Source organism: Meriones unguiculatus, assembly GCF_030254825.1.
Source record: "Meriones unguiculatus strain TT.TT164.6M chromosome 13 unlocalized genomic scaffold, Bangor_MerUng_6.1 Chr13, whole genome shotgun sequence".
Classification (NCBI taxonomy): domain Eukaryota; kingdom Metazoa; phylum Chordata; class Mammalia; order Rodentia; family Muridae; genus Meriones; species Meriones unguiculatus.
The window spans coordinates 2,431,282-2,456,745 of record NW_026843580.1 but is presented as its reverse complement, the minus strand read 5'-3'; the positions used below and the strand labels follow the sequence as shown (position 1 = coordinate 2,456,745).

At 40.3% G+C, this 25,464-nt stretch overlaps 1 protein-coding gene across 1 annotated transcript in view; it reads left to right on the top strand.

Moving 5' to 3' along the window:
* Nucleotides 1-25,464, top strand: part of LOC110543396 (vomeronasal type-2 receptor 116-like) — a gene marked incomplete at its 3' end in the record, with an annotated part of 47,890 nt that overhangs the window by 10,706 nt on the left and 11,720 nt on the right. Inside the window, 3 exon segments of the mRNA XM_060375823.1 lie at nt 22,738-23,029; nt 23,362-24,168; nt 24,880-25,107. Of these exon segments, the coding sequence (XP_060231806.1) occupies nt 22,738-23,029; nt 23,362-24,168; nt 24,880-25,107 (1,327 nt within the window).

Genomic DNA, 25,464 nt, shown 5'->3' with positions numbered 1-25,464 from the left:
AACCAGACATTAAATGTGTTAGAAGAAAAAGTGGGGAAGAGCCTTGAACTCATTTTTACGGGAGACAACTTCCTGAACGGAACACCAACAGCACAGACTCTAAGAGAAATGATCAATATATGGGACCTCATGAAACTGAAAAGCTTCAGTAAAGGAATGGACACTGTTGTTGTAATGCCAGGTTCTCGGGACCGTCAGCAACAACCAGGAGACGACTCGATACAGTTGTTAGAGAGCTTTATTATGAGAGCTTTAGAACTCGGGACACAAGTCTCCCTGACACAGCAGTAGAGAAGTGAGACCTCTGGCTTGGAGTGAACAGGATTTTTAAAGGAAAAGTCTGTGAGCAGCGGGTTTCCATGGCAGCAAGCAAGGAGGCACATGCCTTAGCCTTACAGAATTAGGTGAAGTTTAGTAGGGGAGGGTGACCTTTTCTGAGGCACACAATCACAATGTATAAGGCATATAATCATAATGGCTATTTTTCTAAACTGTAACCAAAATATTGGGGAGAAATTTTCCACCCAATTTCCAACTGATAACCATTGATTATTGCCAGGGAGTTTGTCTCTATTTTCTATGAAGCATTTATTCTGTGATATTTCCTGGAGCCTGTTGCTAGGAGAGTTAACTTTGTTTTCTGCCAGGTGTACTTTTTGTGATATTTCCTGGTACCTGAATTCAGCTCCCAGTCAAGATGGCTCTTTATTTCAAAGTGGAGTTATACTCAGGCTAACTATACCCAGGATAACTTAAACTCTTCATTTTCAAAGCAAAACGACTGCCTACAGCTTGGGAAAGGACCTTCACCAACCCTATATTAGACAGAGGGCTAATATCTAGTATATATATAAAGAACTTAAGAAGTTAAATAGCAATAAAACAAGTAATCCAATTAAAATGCGGTACAGAACTAAACAGAGAATTCTCAATAGAAGAATATCGAATGTCAGAGAAACACTTAAATGTTCAATGTTCTCAGTCATCAGGGAAATGCAAATCAAAATGACCCTGAGATTTCACCTTATACCTGTCAGAATGGCTAAGACCAAAACCTCAAGTGACAACACATACTGCAGAGGATGTGGAGAAAGGGGAACCCTCCTCCACTGCTGGTGGGAATGTAAACTTCTATAGACACTTTGGAAATCAATCTGGCCCTTTCTCAGACAGGAATAGCATTTCCTCAAGTTCCAGCTATACCACTGCTAAGGCATATATCCAAAAGATGTTCAAGTATACAACAAGGACATCTGCTCAGCCATCTTTGTAGCACCTTTATTTGTAATAGCCAGAAGTTGGAAACAGCACAGATGCCCCTGAGTTGAGGAATGGATATAGAAAATGTGGTACTTTTACACAATGGAATATTACTCAGCAATTAAAAACAAGGAAATCATGAAATTTACAGGTAAATGGTGGGAACTGGAAAAGATCATTCTGACTGATGTATCCCAGAAGCAGAAAGACACACAGGGTATATCCTCACTTATAAGTGCATATTAGACATATAATATAGGATAATATAATAAAATCTGTACACCTAAGGAAGCTAATCAAGAAGGAGGACCCTGGCTAAGATGCTCAATCCCCATTCAGAAATGCAAATAGGATGGGAGAAAACAGGGAACAGAACAGAACAGGAGCCTACCACAGAGGGCTTCTGAAAGGCTCTACCCTGCAGGGTATTGAGGCAGATTCTGAGACTCAGCCAAACTTTGGACAGAGTGCAGGGAATCTTATGAAAGAAATGGGAGATAGTAAGACCTAGACAGGACAGGAGCTCCACAAGGAGAGGAACAGATCCAAAAAGTCTGGGCACAGGGGTCTTTTCTGAGACTGATACTCCAGCCAAGGTCCACTCATGGAGATGACTGCAACCCCTGCACAGAGGCAACACCTGGCAATTAGTCTCCAAGTGGGTACCCTAGTAAGGGAAACAAGGACTGTCTCTGACAGGAACTGATTTGCCTGCTCTTTGATCACCTCCCCCTGAGGGGGGAGCAGCCATACCAGGCCACAAAGGAAGACAACACACCCAATCCTGATGAGACATGATAGACTAAGATCAGAGAGAAGGGGAGGAGGACCTCCCATTTCAGTGAAATAGGGGAGCTGCACAGATGGGAAAGAGGGAGGGAGGCTTGGATTGGAAGGGGAACAGGGAGGGTGCTACAGGGGGATACAAAATGAATTAACTGTAATTAGTAAAAATAAAAAATTAAAGATATAAATTAAAAAAAATAAAGCAGGCTGAGAAATCCTTTTTGAGCAAGCCAGGAATAAGAAGCCCTCTGTCTCCTCTGTTTTAACCCCTGCTTCAACATTTTTACCCTGTTTGAGTCCCTACCAACTTTTTTCAATATTGAACTATGAAGCAGAAGCCTAACAAAAATTTTCCTCCACATCTTACTTTTGCTCATTTTCATATTATCTAAATTCCAGCCCTGACAGTCCTAGAAATTGACTATGTAGACCAAGCTGGTCTAGAACTTTGTGAGATCTGCCTGTCTCTGCCTCTGGAGTGGTGTGATTAAAAGCATCCACTACCATTCCTTGATTCCATCCCAGCAATAGTAAATATTAAGAATACACCAAATAAATACTTCTCTCACCAGTTTGCTTTTTTGTTTTCTTTTATTTTTACTTTTTTCTTTTTTATTTTAAATTTTATTAATTACACTTTATTCACTTTGTATCCCCCCATAAACCCCTCTCTCCTCCCTTCTTAATCCCACCTTCCCTCCCTCTTCTCCATGCATGCCCCTCCCCTAGTCAACTGATAGGGGAGGACTTCCTTTCCTTCCTTCTGATCCTAGACTATCAGATCTCATCAGGAGTGGTTGCATTGTCTTCTTCTGTGGCCTGGTAATGCTCCTTCCCCGTCAGGGGAAAGTGATTAAAGAGTAGGCCAATCAGTTCTTGTCGGAGACAGTCCCTGTTCCCATTACAATGGAACCCACTTGGATACTGAACTGCCATGGGCTACATCTGTGCAGGCATTCTAGGTTATCTCCTTGCATGGCACTTGGTTGGAGTATGAGTCTCTGGAAGACCCCTGTGTTCAATTTTTTTTTTTGGTTCTGTTGCTCCTCTTGTGGAACTCCTGTACTCTCCAGATCTTATTGTTTCCCACTTCTTACATAATATTCCATGCACTCTACCCAGCAGTTGGACATAAGTCTTATAATATCTATCTGCTTTGATAGTCTGCAGGGAAGAGTCTTTTAGAGGCTCTCTGTGGCAGCTTCCTAACTTGTTTCCTATTTTCTTCTTCTTCTGATATCCATCCTCTTTGCCTTTAGGGATGGGGATCAAGCATTTTAGCCTGAGTCCTCCCTCTTGATTAGTTTCTTTAGGTATACAGATTGTAGTAGGTTTATCCTATATTATATGTCTATATGAGTGAGTATATACTATGTGTGTCTTTCTGCTTCTGGGATAGCTCACTCAGGATGATCTTTTCCAATTCCCACCATTTACCTGCAAATTTCATGATTTCCTTGGTTTTCATTGCTGAGTAATAGTTCATTGTGTAGATGTACCACAATTTCTGTATCCACTCTTAAGTTGAGGCCATCTTTCTTTTGTTCCTTTTCGTATTTTCTAAATTCTAGCCCTGACAGTCCTAAAAATTACTGTGTAGACTAAGCTGGCCTAGAACCTTCTGAGATCTGCTTGCCTCTGTCTCCTGATTGCTGGGATTAAATGCATCCACTACCATTCCATTATTTCATCACAGCAATAGTAAATATTAAAAATATGCCAAATAAACACTTTTCTCACCAGTTTGCTATTGATCATGCTGTTTCATCTAATGAATGCTAATCTAATCTAATATACTTTGCTCAGGATTCTTTATTTTACTGTGTGTGTGTGTTTCATGTGCTGTTTCATTTTTTTTTTAATTTTTAAATTTTTTTGATACAGGATCTCTAACTTTACATAGTCCTGACAGTCCTGCCTGGAATTTATTATGCAGACTTGGCTGACCTACAACTCTCAAAGATCTGCTGCCTCTGCCTCATGAATGCTGGAATGAAAGGAAAGTTTTGCCATTCCCAGCTAAATGAATTTTTTTTTGAACTTTTTAATTTTATTTCTGTCTTTTTTTTTTTTCAATGCAGTTTATTCAGGAACATTGAACAATCCTCGGACCCCGGGGAAAGCCAGCCCACAGCTTAAATAGCCTCTGGGTAGCCAACCCAGGCGTGCCACGGGGGCAATGCAGATAGGTCCACATACATGGAAGCAAGCCAGATCCTTGGCCTTAGCCAAATGTGGAGTTGTTCGTGACAGAGAGCACTCACCATCGGGAAGGTGGAAGGCGGAAACCAGCTCCATCTTTAAGGCATAGCATTCCGCAGCTCTCTACAGTTCCCCCTTTTTGTTTTAGATGCATCAGGCAAGAGTAGAGGTCTGATCTCTGATATTAGAAATAAATTGGGACTTTGTACAGATGTTCATTTAGGTGTCATCCACCCAAAGAGCATCAGACCCGTCCGATACCTTTTTCTCAGAGGCGGGACCTGGGGCATCAACCCGCATCCAATCAGACATGCTCTTCTCTGGATCCAAAGCTGCTGACCCTGAGTGCAGTGCTTAGCCTCGCATCCTGAGCGTATCATTTTAGCTTTTTATGGTAGCCAACCATGCTTGGGGAGAATGTCCTGCTTCAATGGCTGTAAAGGCCTGAATGATCATGGCTGCATCACACTGTTGTGAGACTCTAATCTTGCATATATACCACAGGCAAACCAAGGAGACCAACACCAGAAGGCCTGCTAACACTCCCATGCCCGCCCATTCCTTCAGATGATTCATGGCTGCAGCAATCCATGTTGATAATCCTGTGGCTATTCCTGTGTCCACTCCAGTAGAATTTACTGTGACAATGGCCACTCTCAGCTGCTCCATCGTAGTATCGAATTCTCCAGTCCAATTACCTAAAATATAGCTCGACAATTGTTTAGACAGATTTGCAGCACAGGAAAAATTCTCATGTTGTATGCTAGTGACACAAAGTCCAGCATACTTTCATTGACAGCCAGGTTGAGCGATTTGCCAGAGGGTATCAATTTGCTCCTGCAAGAGGTCAATCCTCTGATTGAACACCGCCAAGCTTCCTTTAGTTGAGCATTAATTCCTTTATGTACAACTAAGTCATGAGCTACATTGGCTAAATGATTATTCAGGGTCTGAGCAGTCTGCCCAGTATGACTCATGGCTAATGCCCTGGTGGTAGCTCCAACAGCCGTCAATGAGATGGTAGTAACAATGGTGGCTGTAATTCCAAGATCCCTTTTCTGTCTGAAGAGAGTCATAGCTTGAGGGGCATCAATGGGCACAGGCACCCAGTGGGGCATGCGAGTAACCAGGGCATACCTAAATTTACTAGCGTTCCAGCATTGGGCAAAAAAGCAAGTATCATTACCACAATTACTTGGCTCTATCTGGCTAATAATGAATAAAAATGGGGGATATAAACAAACAGGTGTGGGCTTATAGGAAATATTATGAGAAGCCTTAACCCCTCGATGGAACATCCTGCGTCAGTTCTAGAACTAGCAGTGGTGGTGTCCGAGGTCTGAGTAGGTTCAGGAGACCATTGCCCCCAGGGGCGAGACGTGCTCCATGCCAATTGACTAACTCCATGTTTTCCTCCAATTTTGAAAGTCATTTAAGGTTCTTAAATTATTTTTCCCTTTTTTCTTAAATTTTTCATCAATTACACTTTATTCATTCTGCATCCCCCCATAAGCCCCTCCCTCCTCTCCTCCCAATCCCACCCTCCATCCTCCCTCTGCTTGCATGCCACTCCCCAAGTCCACTAATAGGGGAGGTTCTCCTCTCCTTTCTGATCTTAGTCTGTCAGTTCACATCAAAAGTGGCTGTATTGTCCTCTACTGTGGCCTGGTAAGGCTGCTCCCCCCCCCAGAGGGAGGTGATCAAAGAGCAGGCCAATCAGATTATGTCAGAGGCAGTCCCTCTTCACATTACTATGTAACCCAATTGGACTTGAACTGCCCTGGGCTACATCTATGCAGGGGTTCTAGGTTATCTCCATGAATAGTCCTTGGTTGGAGTATGAGTCTCTGGGAAGTTCCCTATGTTCAAATTTTCTTGTTCTGTTGCTCTCCTTGTGGAGACCCTGTCCTCTCCAGCTCTTACTATTTCCCAGTTCTTACCTAAAATTCCGTTCACCTGCCCAACAGTTGCCCATCCGGCTCAGCATCTGCTTTGATAGTCTGAAGGGCAGAGGCTTTCAGAGGCCCTCTGTGGTAGGTTCCTAGGTTGTTTCCTGTTTTCTTCTTCTTCTGATGTCCATCCTCTTTGCCTTTCTGGATGGGGATTGGACGTTTTAGTTAGGGTCCTCTCTCTTGCTTAGTTTCTTTAGATGCACAGGTTTTAGTGGGTTTGTCCTATGTTGTATGTCTATATGAGTGAGTATATACCATGTGTGTCTTTTTGCTTCTGGGACAACTCACTCAGGATGATCCTTTCCAGATCCCACCATTTCCCTGCAAATTTCATGATTTCCTTATTTTTCATTGTTGAGTAATATTCCATTGTGTAGATGTACCACAATTTCTGCATCCATTCTTCAGTTGAGGGGCATCTGGGTTGTTTCCAGCTTCTGGCTATTACAAATAAAGCTGCTACAAACATGGTTGAGCAAATGTCCTTTTTGTGTACTTGAGCCTCTTTTGGATATATGCCCAGGAGTGGTATGGCTGGATCTTGAGGAAGCGCTATTCATAGTTGTCTGAGAAAGCGCCAGATTGATTTCCAGAGTTGTTGTACAAGTTTACATTCCCACCAGCAGTGGAGAAGGGTTCCCCTTTCTCCACAACCTCTCCAGCATGTGTTGTCACTTGAGTTTTTGATCTTGGCCATTCTCATGGGTGTAAGGTGAAATCTCAGGGTTGTTTTGATTTGCATTTCCCTAATGGCTAGTGAGGTTGAGCATTTCTTTAAGTGCTTCTCTGCCATTCGGTATTCCTCTACCGAGAATTCTCTGTTTAGCTCTGTTCCCCATTTTTTAAGTGGATTACTTGGTTTGTTGCTTTTCAGCTTCTTTAGTTCTTTATATATACTGGATATGAGTCCTCTGTCAGATAAAGGGTTGGTGAAGATTCTTTCCCAATCTGTAGGTGGTCGCTTTGTTTTGATGACGGTGTCCTTTGCTTTACAGAAGCTTTTCAGTTTCATGAGGTCCCATTTATTGGTTGTTGCTCTTAGAACCTGTGCTGTTGGTGTTCTGTTCAGGAAGTTTCCCCCTGTACCAATGAGTTCTAGGGTATTTCCCACTTTTTTTTCAAGCCAATTTAATGTGTCTGGTTTTATGTTGAGGTCTTTGATCCACTTGGACTTCAGTTTTGTGCAGGGTGACAAGTATGGATCTATTTTCATTTTTCTACATGTAGACATCCAGTTAGACCAGCACCATTTGTTGAAGATGCTATCTTTTTTCCATTGTATGGTTTTGGCGTCTTTGTCAAAGATCAGGTGTCCATAAGTGTGTGGGTTTATTTCTGGGTCCTCTGTTCGGTTCCATTGATCCACCATTCTGTTTCTATGCCAGTACCATGCAGTTTTTTAAAACTGTTGCTCTATAGTACAACTTAAGATCAGGGATGGAGATACCTCCAGAAGATCTTTTATTGTAGAGGATTGTTTTAGCAATTCTGGGTTTCTTGTTATTCCATATGAAGTTGAGAATTTTCCTTTCCAGGTCTGTAAAGAATTGTGTTGGTAATTTGATGGGCATTTCATTGAATCTGTAGATTGCTTTTGGTAAGATGGCCATTTTTACTATGTTAATCCTACCAAGCCATGAGCATGGGAGATCTTTCCATCTTCTCATATCTTCTTCTAATTCTTTCTTCAGAGATTTGAAATTTTTTTCATACAAGTCTTTGACTTCCTTGGTTAGGGTTACTCCGAGGTACCTTATGTCATTTGTGGCTATTGTGAAGGGTGTTGTTTCCTTAATTTCTTTCTCAGCCCTTTTGTCTTTTGTATACAGGAGGGCTACTGATTTTTTTGAGTTAATTTTGTATCCTGCCACTTTGCTGAAGGTGTTTATCAGCTGTAGGAGTTCCCTGGTAGAGTTTTTGGGGTCACTCACGTATACTATCATATCATCTGCAAATAGTGATAATTTGACTTCTTCCTTTCCAATTTGTATCCCCTTGATCTCCTTCAACTGTCTTATTGCTCTAGCAAGGACTTTCAACACTATGTTGAAGAGATATGGAGAGAGTGGGCAGCCTTGTCTTGTCCCTGATTTCAGTGGGATTGCTTTAAGTTTCTCTCCATTCAGTTTGATGTTGGCTATAGGCTTGCTTTATATCGCCTTTACTATGTTTAGATATGTGCCTTGTATCCCTGATCTCTCCAATACTTTGAACATGAATGGATGTTGGATTTTGTCAAAGGCTTTTTCAGCATCTAGGGAGATTATCATGTGGTTTTTTTCTTTCAGTTTGTTAATATGGTGGATCACATTGATGGATTTCCGTATATTGAACCACCCCTGCATACCTGGGATGAAGCCTACTTGGTCATAGTGGATAATATCTTTGATGTGTTCTTGGATTTGGTTTGCAAGTATTTTATTAAGTATTTTTGCATCAATGTTCATAAGGGAGATTGGCCGGAAATTCTCTTTCTTTGTTGAGTCTTTGTGAGGTTTAGGTACCAAGGTGACTGTGGCTTCATAGAATGAATTTGGTAATATTCCTTCTGTTTCTATTTTGTGGAATAGTTTGAAGAGAATTGGTGTTAGCTCTTCTTTGAAGGTCTGGTAGAATTCTGCGCTGAAGCCATCTGGTCCTGGGCTTTTTTTGGATGGGAGACTTTTGATGACCGCTTCTATTTCTTTGGGGGATATAGGTCTATTTAGTTGATTTACCTGGTCCTGGTTCAGCTTTGGTAAGTCAAATCGATCAAGAAAATTGTCCATTTCATTTAGATTTTCAAATTTTGTGGCATATAGACTTTTGAAGTAAGTCCTAATGATTGTTTGGATTTCCTCAGTGTCTGTAGTTATATCCCCCTTTTCATTTCTGATTTTGTTGATTTGGGTGGTGTCTCTCTGCCTTTTAGTTAGCCTGGCTAAGGGTTTGTCGATCTTGTTGATTTTCTCAAAGAACCAGCTCTTGGTTTCATTGATTCTTTGAATTGTTTTATTTGTTTCCAATTGATTGATTTCAGCCCTGAGTTTGATTATTTCCAGCCGTCTACTCCTTCTTGGTGTGTCTGCTTCTTCTTTTTCTAGGGTTTTTAAGTGAGCCATTAGGGTGCTTGAATGAGCTGTCTCGAATTTCTTCTTGAAGGCACTTAGTGCTATGAACTTTCCTCTTAGCACTGCTTTCATTGTGTCCCACAAGTTCGGGTATGTTGTGTCTTCATTTTCATTGATTTCTAGAAAGACTTTAATTTCTTTCTTTATTTCTTCCCTGACCCAGCTGTCATTTAGTAACAAGTTGTTCAGTTTCCATGTGTGTGTAGGCTTTTTGTTATTTCTGTTATTGTTGAGGTCCAGCTTTATTCCATGGTGATCAGACAAGATACATGGGATTATTTCAATCTTCTTGTATCTGTTGAGGCTCGCTTTGTGACCCACTATGTGGTCTATTTTGGAGAAGGTTCCATGAGGTGCTGAGAAGAAGGTAAATTCTTTTGTGTTTGGGTGTAAAGTTCTGTAAATGTCTGTTAGGTCCATTTGATTCATGACCTCTGTCAGAGACATTGTTTCTTTGTTTAATTTCTGTTTGGTTGACCTGTCCTTTGTTGAGAGTGGGGTGTTGAAGTCTCCCACTATTAATGTGTGTGGATCTATATGTGCTTTAAATTTTATCAATGTTTCTTTCACAAATGTGGGTGCCCTTGTATTTGGGGCATAGATGTTCAGGATTGTGATGTCTTCCTGGTGGAATTTTCCCTTGATGAGTATGAAGTGTCCTTCCCCATCTCTTTTGATTAATTTTGGTTGAAAGTCTATTTTATCAGATATTAGAATAGCTACTCCTGCTTGCTTCTTGGGTCTGTTTGCTTGGAAAGTCGTCTTCCAACCCTTTACCCTCAGGTAATGTCTATCTTTGTGTCTTAGGTGTGTTTCTTGTATGCAACAGATTGCTGGGTTTCGTTTACGCATCCATTCTGTTAATCTGTGTCTTTTTATTGGAGAGTTGAGTCCATTGATGTTGAGAGAGATTAATGACCAGTGGCTGTTAGATCTCTTGATTTTGATGTTGGCTGTGGTCATCAGGTTGTGTGCTTGGTTGCTTTTTGTTTTACTGAAGTGAGGTTATTTATTTCCTGTGTTTTCTTGAATGTAGCTAGCTTTCTTGGGTTGTATTTTCCCTTCCAGTGTCTTCTGTAATGCTGGATTTGTTTGTAGGTATTGTTGAAATTTGTTTTTGTCATTGAATATCTTGTTTTCTCCATCTATGAGGACTGAGAGTTTTGCTGGGTATAGTAGCCTGGGCTGACATCTGTGTTCTCTTAGGGTCTGCATGATATCCGTCCAGGCCCTTCTGGCTTTCATAGTCTCTGTTGAAAAGTCAGGTGTGATTCTAATGGGTTTGCCATTATATGTTACTTGGCCTTTTTCCCTTGCAGCTTTTAGTATTTTTTCTTTGTTCTGTATACTTACTGTTTTGATTATTATGTGACGGGAGGATTTTCTTTTCTGGTCAAATTTGTTGGGTGTTCTGTAGGCCTCATGTATTCTTATTGGCCTCTCCTCTAGCTTGGGGAAATTTTCTTCAATGATTTTGTTGAAAATATTTTCTGGGAGTCTTCTTTTTCCTCTATACCTATTATTCTTAGGTTTTGTCTTTTCATATTGTCTTGCATTTCTTGGACGGTCTGTGTCAGGAATTTTTTGGATTTAACATTTTCTTTGACAGATACATCGATTTCTTCCATTGTATCTTCTACACCCGAGATTCTTTCTTCCATCTCTTTTAGTCTGTTGGTTATGCTTACCTCTGTAGTTCCTGTTTTCTTCCCTAGATTCTTCCTTTCCATTATTTCTTCCATTTGTGTTTTCTTTAATTTTTCCAATTCTATCTTCAGGTCTTGAGTTGTTTTGTTTACTTCCTTCACCTGTCTGATTGTACTTTCCTGTTTTTCTTTTAGTTCCTTCAACTCTGTTTCTATCATTTCATTCAGTGTTTTAAGCATTTCCTTTCTAAAGGCCATAAACTGTTTGGCTGCAGCTTCCTCTATTTCTTTACGGATGGCAATATTCTGTTTGAGTTTATCTTCCTCTATGTCTTTACGAATCTTATTTGTTTCCTCTGTTATCATCTTCATGAGCATACTTGTTAGGTCATCTTCTTGGATTTCAGTTATGGTGGGGTGTCCAGGGCTACTTGCCCCTGGGTAACTGGGTTCTGGAGATGCCATATTGCTCTGTCTTTTGTTGCTTGAGCTTTTACGCTGGCCTCTACCCATTGTGTTATCTTAGGAGTTTGGGGTTATTTTCTGGTGGTTCCTGGGGATCCTGTGGTGGAGAGAATCCCCTTTGCAGAAAGCTGGTTTTTCCTGAAGGATGTCTTCTCAGCTTTTTGGGTATAGTCCCTGGATGGCTGTTGTTTTTTCAGGAGTTGCTCACCTCAGGGATATAGACCTGAGTGGTAACTGTGGTCTTTGTTAGTCGAGAGGGTTCTCCTCTCAGCCAGGGAAGTCCTGAGGGCAGCTGCCCTGTTTCTGGGTTTCTTGTTGCAAATTTAATGATCAGCTGCTGTGACCCAGTTGGACATCAGGCGCGCCTCAACTGTTTGTGCTTGTGTCTGGAGCACAGCTGAGTGCTGGCGCCTCGGCCCCACTAGACTGCTAGACTTTTTCTAGGGAAGGATTGGGTGATTTAGATCAGTACAGTTTCCAGTACAGACACGGACTCCTAGTGTCTTTTTTTGCCCTGGTGCACACTGCTCAGTGTCCGCCAGCTGGCTGGCCACAGAAATTTGCCTGTGCCTGGAGCACAGCTGTGTGATGGCGGCTCAGTCTCTGCCAGCTGTCTGGTGCGCAGAAACTGCCTGTGTCTGCCTTTGCAGCTTTTGGGAGCCTGAGTGGCTCCCTAAGCTGGGTAATTTTCCGGGGACCTTTTCAGGTTGGGGGTGAGCTGAGTGCTCTGAGATCAGACCCGCCGTTTCTATCTCTGGCGGCGAATCAGGCGCGCAGGCAGGCAGGGCTCTGTGCCGGAACCTGGGTCCCCGGCTCTGGCTCAGGGCTGGCTCCTGGGGAGCCCGTGGAACCCGCCCGAGTCTTTTCCAGGGGATGTCTGGGTGACCTAAGGCCGGTCCCAATCGTTTCCTGTACCCTGGGGTTATCTCTCGACTGAAAATTCCAGTCTCTGATAGTGTGGTGCCCAAGGTTCAGTCTGGGACCGTGACCAGAGACACTGGCATGTGGCTCTGGGCTGGGGCTGGGGCTGGCTGCCGGCAGCCAAGCGTCTGGCGGAACCGGGATCTCTTCCGCGGTTAATCCCCCACCGTGGGGTATCCTCTCACCTGGGAAACACAATGACTGTGTTTTATGGCCGAGAGTTCTGATTGCTGTTCACTGTGCTGATCCTGCTGTGCTGCTGCTCAGAATGAGAGTCCTCCCGGCGCTGCCATCTTGCCCCTCCCCCCAGCTAAATGATTTTTACCCTTTCTTTTTGCTTTGTTTCTCTTTCCTTCCTTCCTTCCTTCCTTCCTTCCTTCCTTCCTTCCTTCCTTCCTTCCTTCCTTCTTTCCTTTCTTTCTTTCTTTCTTTCTTTCTTTCTTTTTTTCTTTCTTTCCTTCTTTATTTCTTTCTTCTTTCTTTCTTCCTCTCATTGAGATAAGGTTTTGTGGCAGCCCATTTGGAGTTATTGGCAAATTGGAATGCGCATCTGTGCAGTGGAACTCGGCCTTTCAGTCCTAGTTACTATCTAAGCTTGGAGGCTAAGAGATTGACTCTGGCAATTTCACAGCAGAGGTTCTGACCATGAGAACTAGATAGTAAATTCCTTGCCACTATGGTAACCAGACAGCAGGCTCTGTGTAGCCTTGAGTGAGCTCTCCTCTGTTTTGACCAAGTAAAGCTCCTACGTGAGAAACTGCTTGTACTTTTCTGCCTACTTAAATGTAAACCTGAAGTCCATTACACTGACACCTTGAGCAAAGCATAGACTTGGTGTCCCTCTTTTTGTCGCCTTTTCCCTCTCTCCCCAGCCTTCACTCAGGAGGTGTCCAGGTGTCACTGCTGGTCGGTGATAGTGGGTGCCAAAACCCGAGATTCTGAGATTGAGGACCAGCTGAGGCCAACTATACGCACCGCAGGTGCGCATGCTAAGCAACTGATTCAGGTACAATCAGGTGGCCATTATGGGGGCAAGGAACTAGTAAGGTGTGATTTATCAGATCTCTTAAACAGGGTCTTAAGACACGAGGAGTACATTTTAAAACAAAAGCTCTGCAAAACTTTTTGGATCAGGGAAGTCATTTTTGCCCATGGTTTCCAGAAAGTGGAAGTTTAAATTTAGCTATGTGGGACCGAGTTGGGGAAAAGTTAAAAGAAAAGGATGTTGGAGCTACAACTCTTGCATTATGGGCTTTGAAAAATGAGGCTCTTAAGGGAGAAAAATTAGATGAAAGTACTAAGGAGTCTATGAACTCTGTCAGAGTGCATTTATAAGAAGTTGGGGAAGAAAAAATTGTCTCAAAAAGAAGAAGGCAAAAAAGCGCCTCAGGGATCTTCTGATCCAGATGATTGGGTGGCTAAAGAGGAAGAGGAGCCTCGAATGAGAAAAAGGAAAAATTTGTATGGGTCAGTACAGAGAGCCTTACAAAAAATTCAGGAGGATAATACTAATGAGGAAAAAGATTCAGATACAGAGGATGAGGCTAAATTAGAGGAAGAGGCTGCTAATTCTGACTGGCCTCCTCCTCCTCCTGTATGGAGTTGGTTCCATTTAAACAAACTAAAAAGAAATATAACTTTATGTCACCTATTGAACAGGTTATGGACAGGGCAAGAAAAAGAGGAGAAGATTTTTCTGAGTTTCCTATGGCATACCCGATGATGGAAGTTGTGGATCCACAAGGTAACAGAGTTAGATAACATGTTAGTATTGAATTTAAATGGCTTAAAGAACTAAAGTCAACAGTTTCACTGTATGGGCCTACAGCTCCCTTTACTGTGACTCTTTTTGAAACCATAGCAGATAATAACTTGACTCCCTTACACAAGAAGACCTTTATTTGTGCAGTTCTATCCAGAGGAGATTATTTGCTGTGGTCAGCAGATTTTAGGGAATTCTCTCTCAAGACCGCTACACTTAATGTTCAATCTAGAAATCTTGCTTGGAATCAAGACATGTTATTAAGAGAAGGGCAATATGAAGGAAATCATAATCAAATTAATTACCCTCCTGCTGTCTCTACTCAAATTACAGCTACAGCCCGTCATGCCTGCAAAAATTAACTTCCAAAGGAGAAATGAGTTCAGCATTAGCCGATATTAAACAGGGATCTGATGAGCCTTTTCACAAGTTTGTAGACAGACTGTTAAAAGCTGCAGGCAGAATTTTGGGTGCTCCAGAAGGGGGAATCTGGTTTGTGCAACAACTGGCTTTTGAAAATGCCAATATAGCTTGTAAAGCTGCTATTCAGCCTTACAGAGCCCAATCTGATTCATCTGGGTATATTCTCCTATGCGCTGATATTGGTCCTGCTTACCAACAAAGATTTGCTATGGCTGGTGCTTTAAAGGGTATCACAGTTCAGGAAATGTTTATGCAAAAAGGCAAGCAATGAGGAAGTTGTTTTAATTGTGGACAGAATGGACATATTAAACAAAATTGTCCTTCTATGCAATCTCAACCTCGATCTCCAGGAAACTACCCTAAATTCAAGTGAGAAAAATATTGGGCCAATGAATGTAGATCTAAATTTGACAAGGATGGACAATTTATAACATGTTGGGATCCAGGTACTCCTCTCCTATTACTTGTATTTCAAACACAGTCAACTCCTACTAGATTATTATCGCAATCTAATCCTCTATTGTGGATCCACTTGTCAGCTAGTCCCAGTAAAGTCATTTTGCCTTATTATGAGGCTATTGTGTCATTGTGTCGGGACGCACCCAGAAGAGGGCTTACTTTGGAATTGAGCCTTCCAACATTATTATACCATATAATAAAGCTCAGACTAATTGGCTTTACACCAATTCAGATGAGTGGTTGCTTTCTTTGGCTGGATTTACAGGACAACTAGATAATCATTACCCTTCCAATAAGATTATTCAGTTTTTTACTTTACATAGTATTGGTTTTCCTACCATAGTTAAAAAAAAAAAAACTTTAAAAAATGCTTGCTCTATTTTTTTTTTTCCTGATGGTAAAGAAAAAGCTGGCTATACTGTTGATGGGTAAAAAGTTATTTTTCAAGTTCCAGGGTTATCTGCTCAACTTGCAGAATCGGTGGTTATCCACACAATGTTACAACATATTTTTGAGCCTTTTGAAGAGTTTAATTTAGCCAGAATATAACTCCATTTTGAAATTAAGATTTTGACTGGGAACTGAATTCAGGTACCAGGAAATATCACAGAGTGTACACTTGGCAGAAAACAAAGTTAACTCTCCTAGCAACAGCCTGCAGGAAATATCACAGAATAAATGCTTCATAGAAAATAGAGACAAACTCCCTGGCAATAATCAATGGGAATCGGTTAAAAATCGGGTGGGAAAATTCTCCCCAATGTTTCAGATATGGTTTAGAAAAATAGCCATTGTGATTATATGCCTTAGCCATTCTGATTGTGTGCCTCAGAAAAGGTCACCCTGCCCTGCTAAACTTCACCCAATTCTGTAACGCCAAGGCTTGTGCCCCCCTGCTTGCTGCCATGGAAACCCTCAGCTCACAGACTTTTCCTTTAAAAATCCTGTTCACTCAGAGCTCGGGGTCCCACTTCTCTACTGCTGCGCCAGCGAGACTTGGGTCCCGAGTTCGATCGCTCTCGTAATAAAGCTCTCTTGCAATTGCATCGAGTCATCTTCTGGTGGTCTCTGAGGGTCCCGTGAACATGGCATAACACTTTCAACTTACTGATAGTGTTTATACTGTTCAAGCTATTCCCAAGCTTGAAACAGCAATCAGATTCTTTCTACCACTCTGGCTAGTCAAATGTTTGCTCTGATTCATGGACTTATTCAGGTCTGTCATAATCCTTTCGATACTATTCATGTTAGAGCCCATTCTGGCCTCCCTGGACCTCTTGCTCTAGGTAATCAGACTATTGATAAAGCCTTAACCTTGGCTAAAAAACACCTATACAAAAAGCTCAAATGACTCATATATTGCATCATCTTAATAGTCACTCCTTATGTATAACTTATGGTCTTACCAAAAAACAAGCCAGAAAAATTGTTTAAAAAAATGTAACAATTGTGATACTTTCCATCCAGTACCTCATCTTGGGGTTAACCCCTGAGGGCTGACTCCAGGTCAGCTATGGCAGATTAATGTGACTCGTTTTATGAAATTTGGGAAATTAAAGTTTATTCATGTAACTATTGATACCTGTACAGGATTTATTTTTGCTACCTTGCATTCTGGAGAAGCTGCACGCCACATTATAGATCATTGTTTGGCTGCATTCGCTGTTCTTGGTGTGCCAAGAAATGAAATCTGACAATGGACCAGCTTATACCAACAAGCCCTTTCAAATTTTTTGTAAAAAAATAAATATTAAGCATGTGACAGGTATTCCTTATAACCCTATGGTCCAAGGCATAGTTAAACGTGCCCATGCCACCATTAAGATATATTTACAAAAGACAAAATTGGGGGAATTATGTCCTCTTTGTTCACCCAGAGTTCAATTAAATCATGTACTTTTTATTTCGAATTTTTTAACTTTGAACATCACAAATCTGAGGCTGAACGTTTTTGGCACCCTGAAATGGCATGTCATTATGCCATGGTGAAATGGAGGGACCCCTTAAAAAATACATGGCATGGACCCGATCCCGTTTTGATTTGGGGATGAGGTTATGTTTGTGTTTTTTCACAGGTTGAAGATGCTGCTCAATGGCTGCCAGAGAGACTGGTACAACAAGTGGATTACATCAAGAAACAAGATCATTCCCAAAGTTGCCACAGACTGATCCAGTTGGGGTCCCACAACCACAGGAAATCAGGGTTTTGGATAATCAGGAAGACAGAGGTTAGGCGAATTTGTCAGAGACGATACCAGAATGGCTTTGAATCTGCGGCGGTTTACTGAAATCAAGCCAACACTTTTATAAAGAAACACCTTAAAGTTGACATACCTCCTGGAACATTTACAAAGTTTACATTTTAACAAAAAGGGCGACCAGGTATAAAGTAGTCTCTACAAAAAAATCTTGGCCTAAAAGCTTTTAATCAAAGTAAACAAAGGGCATAAAACTTTAAACTCGTGGCTATTTACGAAGTTTTATTGCTAATAATTAGAGTGGAAAGCCAGGGACTGTTATGGCCCTCCGAGCCAAGTCAACTAAAGATTTGCAGTCCTCCTTAGAGATAAGACACTCGACCTAGCCTGTCCATAAAGCTCATAGTATAATATAAAACCTTCTGACCTCCTATGTTTACTTATCTTCTTTCTGCCTCATCATAAACACCCGTGTAAAGCTCTTACTCCTTTATTACCTACAATGTTTGGATTTTCTACAAGCAATTTCTGATACTGAATCTGACTCATTACTTTTCCTAAATTTTTATTTTTCTTTTACCCTGTTCTTGCTACAGCTTTTAATAATCTATCAGAAATATGTTTCCTTGAATAGTTAATTGTGCTGTTCCAAGAGAAACAACAAAAAGCTCATCAATCCAACTCTGCAAACAAGGAAGCATAGGAATCTCAGAATACGTCTGTTTGGTTTAGGTGGTCAGGGTGGACACTTTTCCAGGGACCTCCAGGAAGCTCATTCCCGAGGGAAACATATCTCCCATCTAGCAGCACAATCTATTGTTATGCTACACAGACAACACTAGAGTGGGTGTGGCACAAAGTGACGATATTGCTGATCCTGTTGCAGCTGATTCATCCAGTGAAGGCTGAATTACAACTTTGGGCTTTAGTGCCCAACCCCCCTCTTGATCTCCCTACACATGGTAGTGCACCTTTGTTTCCTGCCTTGTATTCTAATTATGATAGCTTAGGTTTACCTTTTTCTTCTGTAGATACTTCTACAGATATGTCTGGGTTTTATAATTTTACTGGCTCAGTTTGTTTTAGGATTACTGGTTCATTCATTGGGCGTTCTTACATTAAGCTTTATCTTCCTTGTGTTCAATTTTACTATGGAAGACATGCTGATAGTTATAGGCTAAAGCCAGATTTGGGAAATAAATTATTACTGACTAATATTTGAGTTGCCATTAGCTATTGTATAAATGATCAGCCTACCTTAGTAGATCTACCTAGTTGGCCTGAAGGGAGTATTTATTCTACCTCTGTAGGTCTTCCTTTACCCTGGGTTCATTGTTTACCTCCTCATCAGCCCTTGCAGGCATTAAATAAACCAGGATTATGGGTCAGACAACACACTGACCCTGTGGCTGATGCTAACGGCATACCTATGAAGTATCCATGGGTAATGGGCCCATATTACTTATGTGGAAAGTTGAGTTGCATGGACATTAGATCTCTCTGCTTTTTGAATACGACCATTGTAGAAAATGGTGCTATGCGTTTTAATGCTATTGCAGGCAAACCTTTATCAGTAACCCCAAAAGTTAGTCTTACTCTTTCTCCTGCTAAGGTTTATTTAAAGCCACCTTTTTTTCTTTTTACTAGTTAGCAGTCCATTGATATCTGAAGAAATTAATTGTTCTATAGCCTCTTGCAGAATTTCCTCCTGTTGGAATATCAAGTTTTTTGCAGGAGTTGTTAGGACACCTGCTAGCTTGTGGGTACCAGTTGTTTCCCCAGATGTTTGTCATAAAGTTGGACTTATGACTGTTACTAGATTTAAAAGAGATTTTGGCATTACTATGGCTATTACAGCAGCACCCTCACAGGAGGAATCACAGATGCAGTGGTTCTTTCTCAAAATACCATTACTGCTGCAGCATTAAATCAGTTAATACCACAGCTACTGCTTACCAAACTCAATTGCTTGTCAATAATCATTTTCATCAGGCATTCTGGTTTTGCAGCAACAAATAGATTTGTTGTCAGAAGAAATTAAAGTAGTAAGAAGCATGACTATATATTCCTGTGACCCTCATTATGGTAAATTCTGTCTTACTCCTTTTCCTGTCACTAACATGTCCTCAGCTAGACAACAGCTTTTCACTCTTATTAAGGGCCCATGGGATTCAAAGTATGTACGATTATCTGCTCAGCTTGCTAATGATCTTACTAAGTTACAGGAGATTGTTGTGGAGCCACTGGATATAGACTCTTCCTTCCTGACATGCATTTGGATACATTTGAAGAAGCTTCTTGATCCATCCTGAATGTTCATTTATGCATGTTTGGCTGGTCTGATACTATTTATCTTTGTAGTTGCCAGATGTGTCCACTTAGCTCCACAGCACCAAGCTAGATTTAATGAGACCATGCACAGAGTCCTTTTGGCCATCGAACAGAAGCATGCTGTGACTCCCTTGACCCAGGTAGGGGCTTAGCTTGCCCAGCTCACACATCAGCTTTAACCTCTCCTTTCCTGTGTGATGGGCCAGTTAGTTCTGGGTGATCGGATATATACCAACCAAAGACACAGAAATCCCCCTATAAGTGGGATTCTCCCATGACAGGTAAGACATTTATTGGGAATCACCCCCACCTAAGACAGACACGGTCCCTTTGTTTTAATTCGAAAGGGAGGAATTGTGGCAGCCCAATTGGAGTTACTGGCAAAATGGAAAGTGCATCTGTGCAGTGGAACTCGGCCTTTTGGCCCTAGTTACTATCTAAGCTTGGAGGCTAAGAGATTGACCCTGGCAATTTCATAACAAGAAGGTTCTGACCGGGAGAACTAGATAGGAAATTCCTTACTTCCATGGTAACCAGATAGCAGACTCTGTGTAACCTTGAGTGAGCTCTCCTCTGTTTTGACCAAGTAAAGCTCCTACATGAGAATCTGCTTGTACTTTTCTGCCTAATTAAATGTAAACCTGACATCCATTAAACTGACATCTTGATCAAAGCACAGACTTGGTGTCCCTCTTTTTGTCACCTTGTCCCTCTCTCCACAGCCTTCACTCAGGAGGTGTCCAGGTGTCACTGCTGGTCAGTGATAGGGTTTCCCTGTGAGACTTGTTTTCTTCTGTGCCTGCTGGTTTCCTTCCTTCCTGCCTATCTGTTTTTTTGTTTTGTTTTGTTTTGTTTTTATTCTTTTTTTCCTTTAAACAGGGTTTCCTTGTGAAACTAACTATATACACCAAGCTGGCCTTGAACTCAGATAAACAACTGCCTTTGCCTTTTGAGGCCTAGGATTAATGGTGTGTAGCATTCTAAGTTTTAAAAAGATAATAGTTTGCTTATGTTTTTAAATTTGCCTGTTTATTTTGTAAAAAGAGAGGAGTGCATGAATTTAGTTAGGTAAGATGGGAGGAAAAGCAAAAAGAAAAAAATGAAAAAATCTTTTCATTATACAAAAAAGACATTACCCATGTTCATGAACATATATAATATATATATATTAATCAAAATGAATGTTTAAACAATATATGGAATATAAATTTCAAATTGTGAAAAGAATAAGAAAGAATCAAATGAAATTATGTTGTATTTTAAACAGAGTTTAAAACATGAACATAATAAAAAGTCATTAATACATGAAATCTTGGCTGTAAAGTTTCCATTTCCTTGCTTTGTGTTTGGAGGCTTGGCGCCCCTCTTCTGCTTTCTCATGAAACATGTACTAGAGATGGTAGTCTATAATTTGTTCCAAGCCTTTGCTTACATGCATAAAGTTTTGAAAAATGACACATATCATCCAATATACAGATGCATTTTAATTGATTCTGTCTATTGGCAAACTTTATTTATTTCTTGTTTCTCACAGTTCTGAAAATTATTCTCAGACATAATTTTATTGTATATTTGAATTTAAATATTAACTTTTTAATTGTTTCATACAAATATTTTGATCATGTTCACCAATACCACCATATCTTCCAAGGTTCACTCTGTCCATCTTTAACCCCTTACTCAGCTAACTTTGAATTTCAACTACAGCCTGTGTTCCACCATTACTACTGTAACTTGTGCCTTCCCTTAAGTGTGGTTGACTTCCTAGGGGTTACAATAGTGAAGAAACTCTCTCTCTCTCTCTCTCTCTCTCTCTCTCTCTCTCTCTTAGTAGCCATCATATCTCAATAGGATCTCAGCTAAGGAAGAAATTTCCTGCCCATCACCCTCACATGCCGGCATTTTGTAGTGTTTGAGAATGGTCTTGTACATGATTTTATCATTACTGTGAGTTCAAACGTGCAACTAGCCTATCGTAGAAAGTAAATATTGTTTCCATGAGTTTATACACAGTCTCTGACCCTTCAAATCTTCCAACTTCTCTTCAAACAGGATGCTTCAGCCTTCATGATAGGGTTTATGACATGTATGCCTCATTTAAGGATGAATTTAATAGTCTATTATTGTCTGTACCATGATCAGTGATTTGTTTCTGTATTATGTGACATCTACTACAAAAAGAAACTCCTATGATGAGAATTGATGGATGTACTAATCCGTGGGCATAGCAATCAGTCATTAGTTGATTTCATAGTGGGCCCATTTAGCAGAATAAAAATATAAATTTCTCTCCTTGGGTCCTTTCCTTAGGCAAAGACACTGGTCATTTTTATAGTGCCAATATGTATTCCATACCATGGAGGGGACCTTATGTCAAATAAGACAAAGGGCAGCTCCACGTAACCTGTGTGCCCATTTTTGTACCAGAGAACATATCATATAAAGCCAGTCATTACTGGATCCCTCATGGTTCAGAGATGAGTGAGAGTGATGGTTGCTTTTATTTTCTTTGGTAGCATCCATAACACCTTTAAGCACTGTGAATCTAGGCAGCAGAGATAAAGCATCCAAGTGAGTACCAGCTAGATTTCTCCATGTTCTGTCATTCAAATATGTAGTGTCCTCAACAAAAGAGTCATACCATCATGTTCGGCAGGATCCAATCTTAGACCTTCTTGATACATATTCTAGATAATGAATATGAAAGATGTACGGTATTTGATATTCTTAACATTACTCAGAATCATTATTATAATTATATACAAGTTAACTGAGATGTACAGACTTCTGATCTGATTAATTTTGGCACCTTGCTGCACTCTGCCCAAAGTTTGGCTATGAGTCTCAGCATCTGCTTTGATATTCTGCTGGGTAGAGTCTTTAAGAGGCCCTCTGTTTTCTCCTTGATCCAATGTCCACCCTGTTTTTCTTTCTGAGTGAGGATTGATCCTCATGGACAGTTCTTTAAATGTTTTTCTGCACATAAAAGATTAAAAAAACAATTAAAAATTTTAATTGACCATAATTAATGAGTGTTAATACTGCAAGATCTTATCTGATTCTAGTTAAAATTCCCATTCTACTTTCAGTTACTCATAAAAAGATGTTAAAATATGAATTTTATAGAAGTATTGACATTTGAGTAATACAAGCCATTGCACTGAGTACTAAGATTGTAAGGTCTATGTTTTTCTCCTTTGTGATTTTATTATATCTATGCAGGTATGAGTTTAAGAACTACCAGTTTCTTCTGGCTCTGGTATTTGCCATTGAGGAAACCAATGGAAATCCTCATCTTCTACCCAACACAACCTTGGGCTTTGAGATACATAATATTGGATTTACTGAAAAGTATATCCTTATTTGCCCCTTTAGTTGGCTCACAAGAGTGAAGAATCCTGTACTTAATTACAACTGTGCAAAAAAGAGAATGTCACCTGCTGCACTCACAGGAACATCATGGGCAACATCTGCTCACATTGGGACATTACTACAACTCTACAAAATACCTCAGGTGAGGGATGAGGTGTGAAACCTAGGAGTCATGTATTCTTTGTTAACAGTATAGGTGTCTGAAAATGTGAAAAAGATGCATGAGATAATCCACTATCAAAGGCGAATGTGAAGGTCTTTGATGATAGATCCCTATTTCTAGTACTTGAAATACAAAGGAATAAGAGGTGGCTGAGCCTGTCAGTAATTTTTTTGTGAAAAACTCTGTATTTTTTTTTGCCTTTTAAAAATGATAAAACTATCTTCATCCTAACTGTTTACATTTGTTGATTCAAGATGGAAATTGTGTTTAATGCCAGTGTTCTTTATCTGGTTACCTTTTTTTTTCTACAGCTCTCTTTTGGGCCTTTTGATTCAACCTTGAATGAGCAAGGTCAGTTTAATTGTCTCTATCAGATGGCCGCCAAGGACACATATCTATCACTTGCCATAGTCTCTTTGCTGCTTTGTTTCAGATGGTCCTGGGTTGGTCTGATCCTCCCAGATGACCACAGAGGGAATCAGATGCTGTCAGACTTGAGAAAAAATGTGGAGAGTAATGGCATCTTCATAGCCTTTTTGAAATTGATCTCTGGCACCATGAATTCACTTTCCAATGAATTATGGAAAAATATGGAGAAGATTCGGGAATCCTCAGCAAATGTGATAGTTATATATGGAGACATTGGTTCTTCACAAGGCTTAATGCGACATATTGGGCACCTATTTGTGACATGGAAAGTCTGGGTCTTAAACTCTCAGTGGGATGCTGTCAGCCATGCTGATTATTTGATGGTAGACTCATTTCATGGGAGTCTTATTTTTACACACCACCATAAAGAGATGGTTGAGTTTATAAAATTCATTCAAACAGTTAATCCTTACAAATACCCTGAAAACAATTATCTTCCTAAGTTTTGGTACTTGTTCTTCAAGTGCTCATTTTCTGAGCTTGACTGTCAACTTTTGGAAAACTGCCAACCCAATGCTTCTTTGGAGTCACTGACCAGACACTTTTTTGACCCAGTCATGAGTGAAGAGAGCTACAATATATACAATGCTGTGTATGCTGTGGCCTACAGTCTCCATGAGATGAACCTTCAGCAAATAGAGATGCAACCATATGCTAATGGAAAAGAAACAAAATTCTTCCCCTGGCAAGTAATATCCCTTCTTGTGTGTTGTAATATCAGCAATGTGACATTTTTATTATTTTTTAAGTCACTCAAATTGGGTATCATAGGTCTTACATATGTTGTCATAAGCAAGGGACAAGATTTGTTTCCCTGTCTAGAGGACATAATAAAATCCTAAGTAAATCTCCTTTGTAAATGTTATGCTAGGAACAAAGAACAAACAAAAGTCAATATTAAATTCATATAACAAATTGGCTCACAGTCTTCTTCATAATGTCTGCAGTGTGAAAAGTGGGACTTTCCCATCAGTATTTCTCAGAGCAGAAGAACATGAAGTAATTTTTTACTGTTTGGAACACTTCTGAGCACTACCATAGGGTTATGAAATGAAGGGTCACCTTAAAGTGAACTTTAGACTTCAGGGCCCTCATTTGAAGAATGGAAGCTCTAAAGATATTCCAAACATTGGCTAGCTTTTTGAAACAATATAAAGGGTTTCAATTTACATAACATGTTGTCTTAGCTGTGATTTGTGCAATGATAGATATCTCCAGAACAGAATGGGATTTTCAAAACTTAATGCATTTCAATCCAAATATCATTCATTTGGCGGCTCCTTCAAATTTTCTTTTTAACATGAAGGGTTAAAACCACTGAGACTTCATTGTATTACCCTTTTAAAAATATTTGTATTTTATGAGATGTATTTCAGCATATATTTCTGAATCTCTCGTAGCTCCACCCTTTCCTAAAGAACACCCTTCTGGAAAATCATGTGAGCAGTGACACAGTAATGGATGAGGGAAGAATCTTAGACTCAGTGTATGATATTCTCAACTTTTGGAATTTTCCAAAAGGTCTAGGATTAAAGGTGAAAATAGGAAACTTTTCTCCAATTGCTCCCCAGGGGCAACAGTTGTCTTTATCTAATCAGTTGATTCAATGGCCAATAAGCTTTACAAAGGTGAGTTGTGATTCATCTTACTGCTTTGACTTTTCATGAAAACTAAAATAATTTTCAGGATGTAATGATCCTTGTACTGTCATTCAGTACCAATCAATATTTAACAAATATAGACTCCTTTCTCATTCCCTGCCTCTGATCAATGATCAATAGAAGAGCTCATTTAATTAGCTCATGAAGTTCTTTTTTCCTTTTATCTGTACTAATTTATTTATTAAAAGTTATTCAATTTGTATCCCCTGATGAAGCTCTCTCCATTATATTCTACCCACCCTTCTTATTTTCTCTCTATGCCCTTTCTTTAGGCACATGATAGGGCTGGTCCTCCTCCCCTTCTAACTGACCCTAGCCTATCAG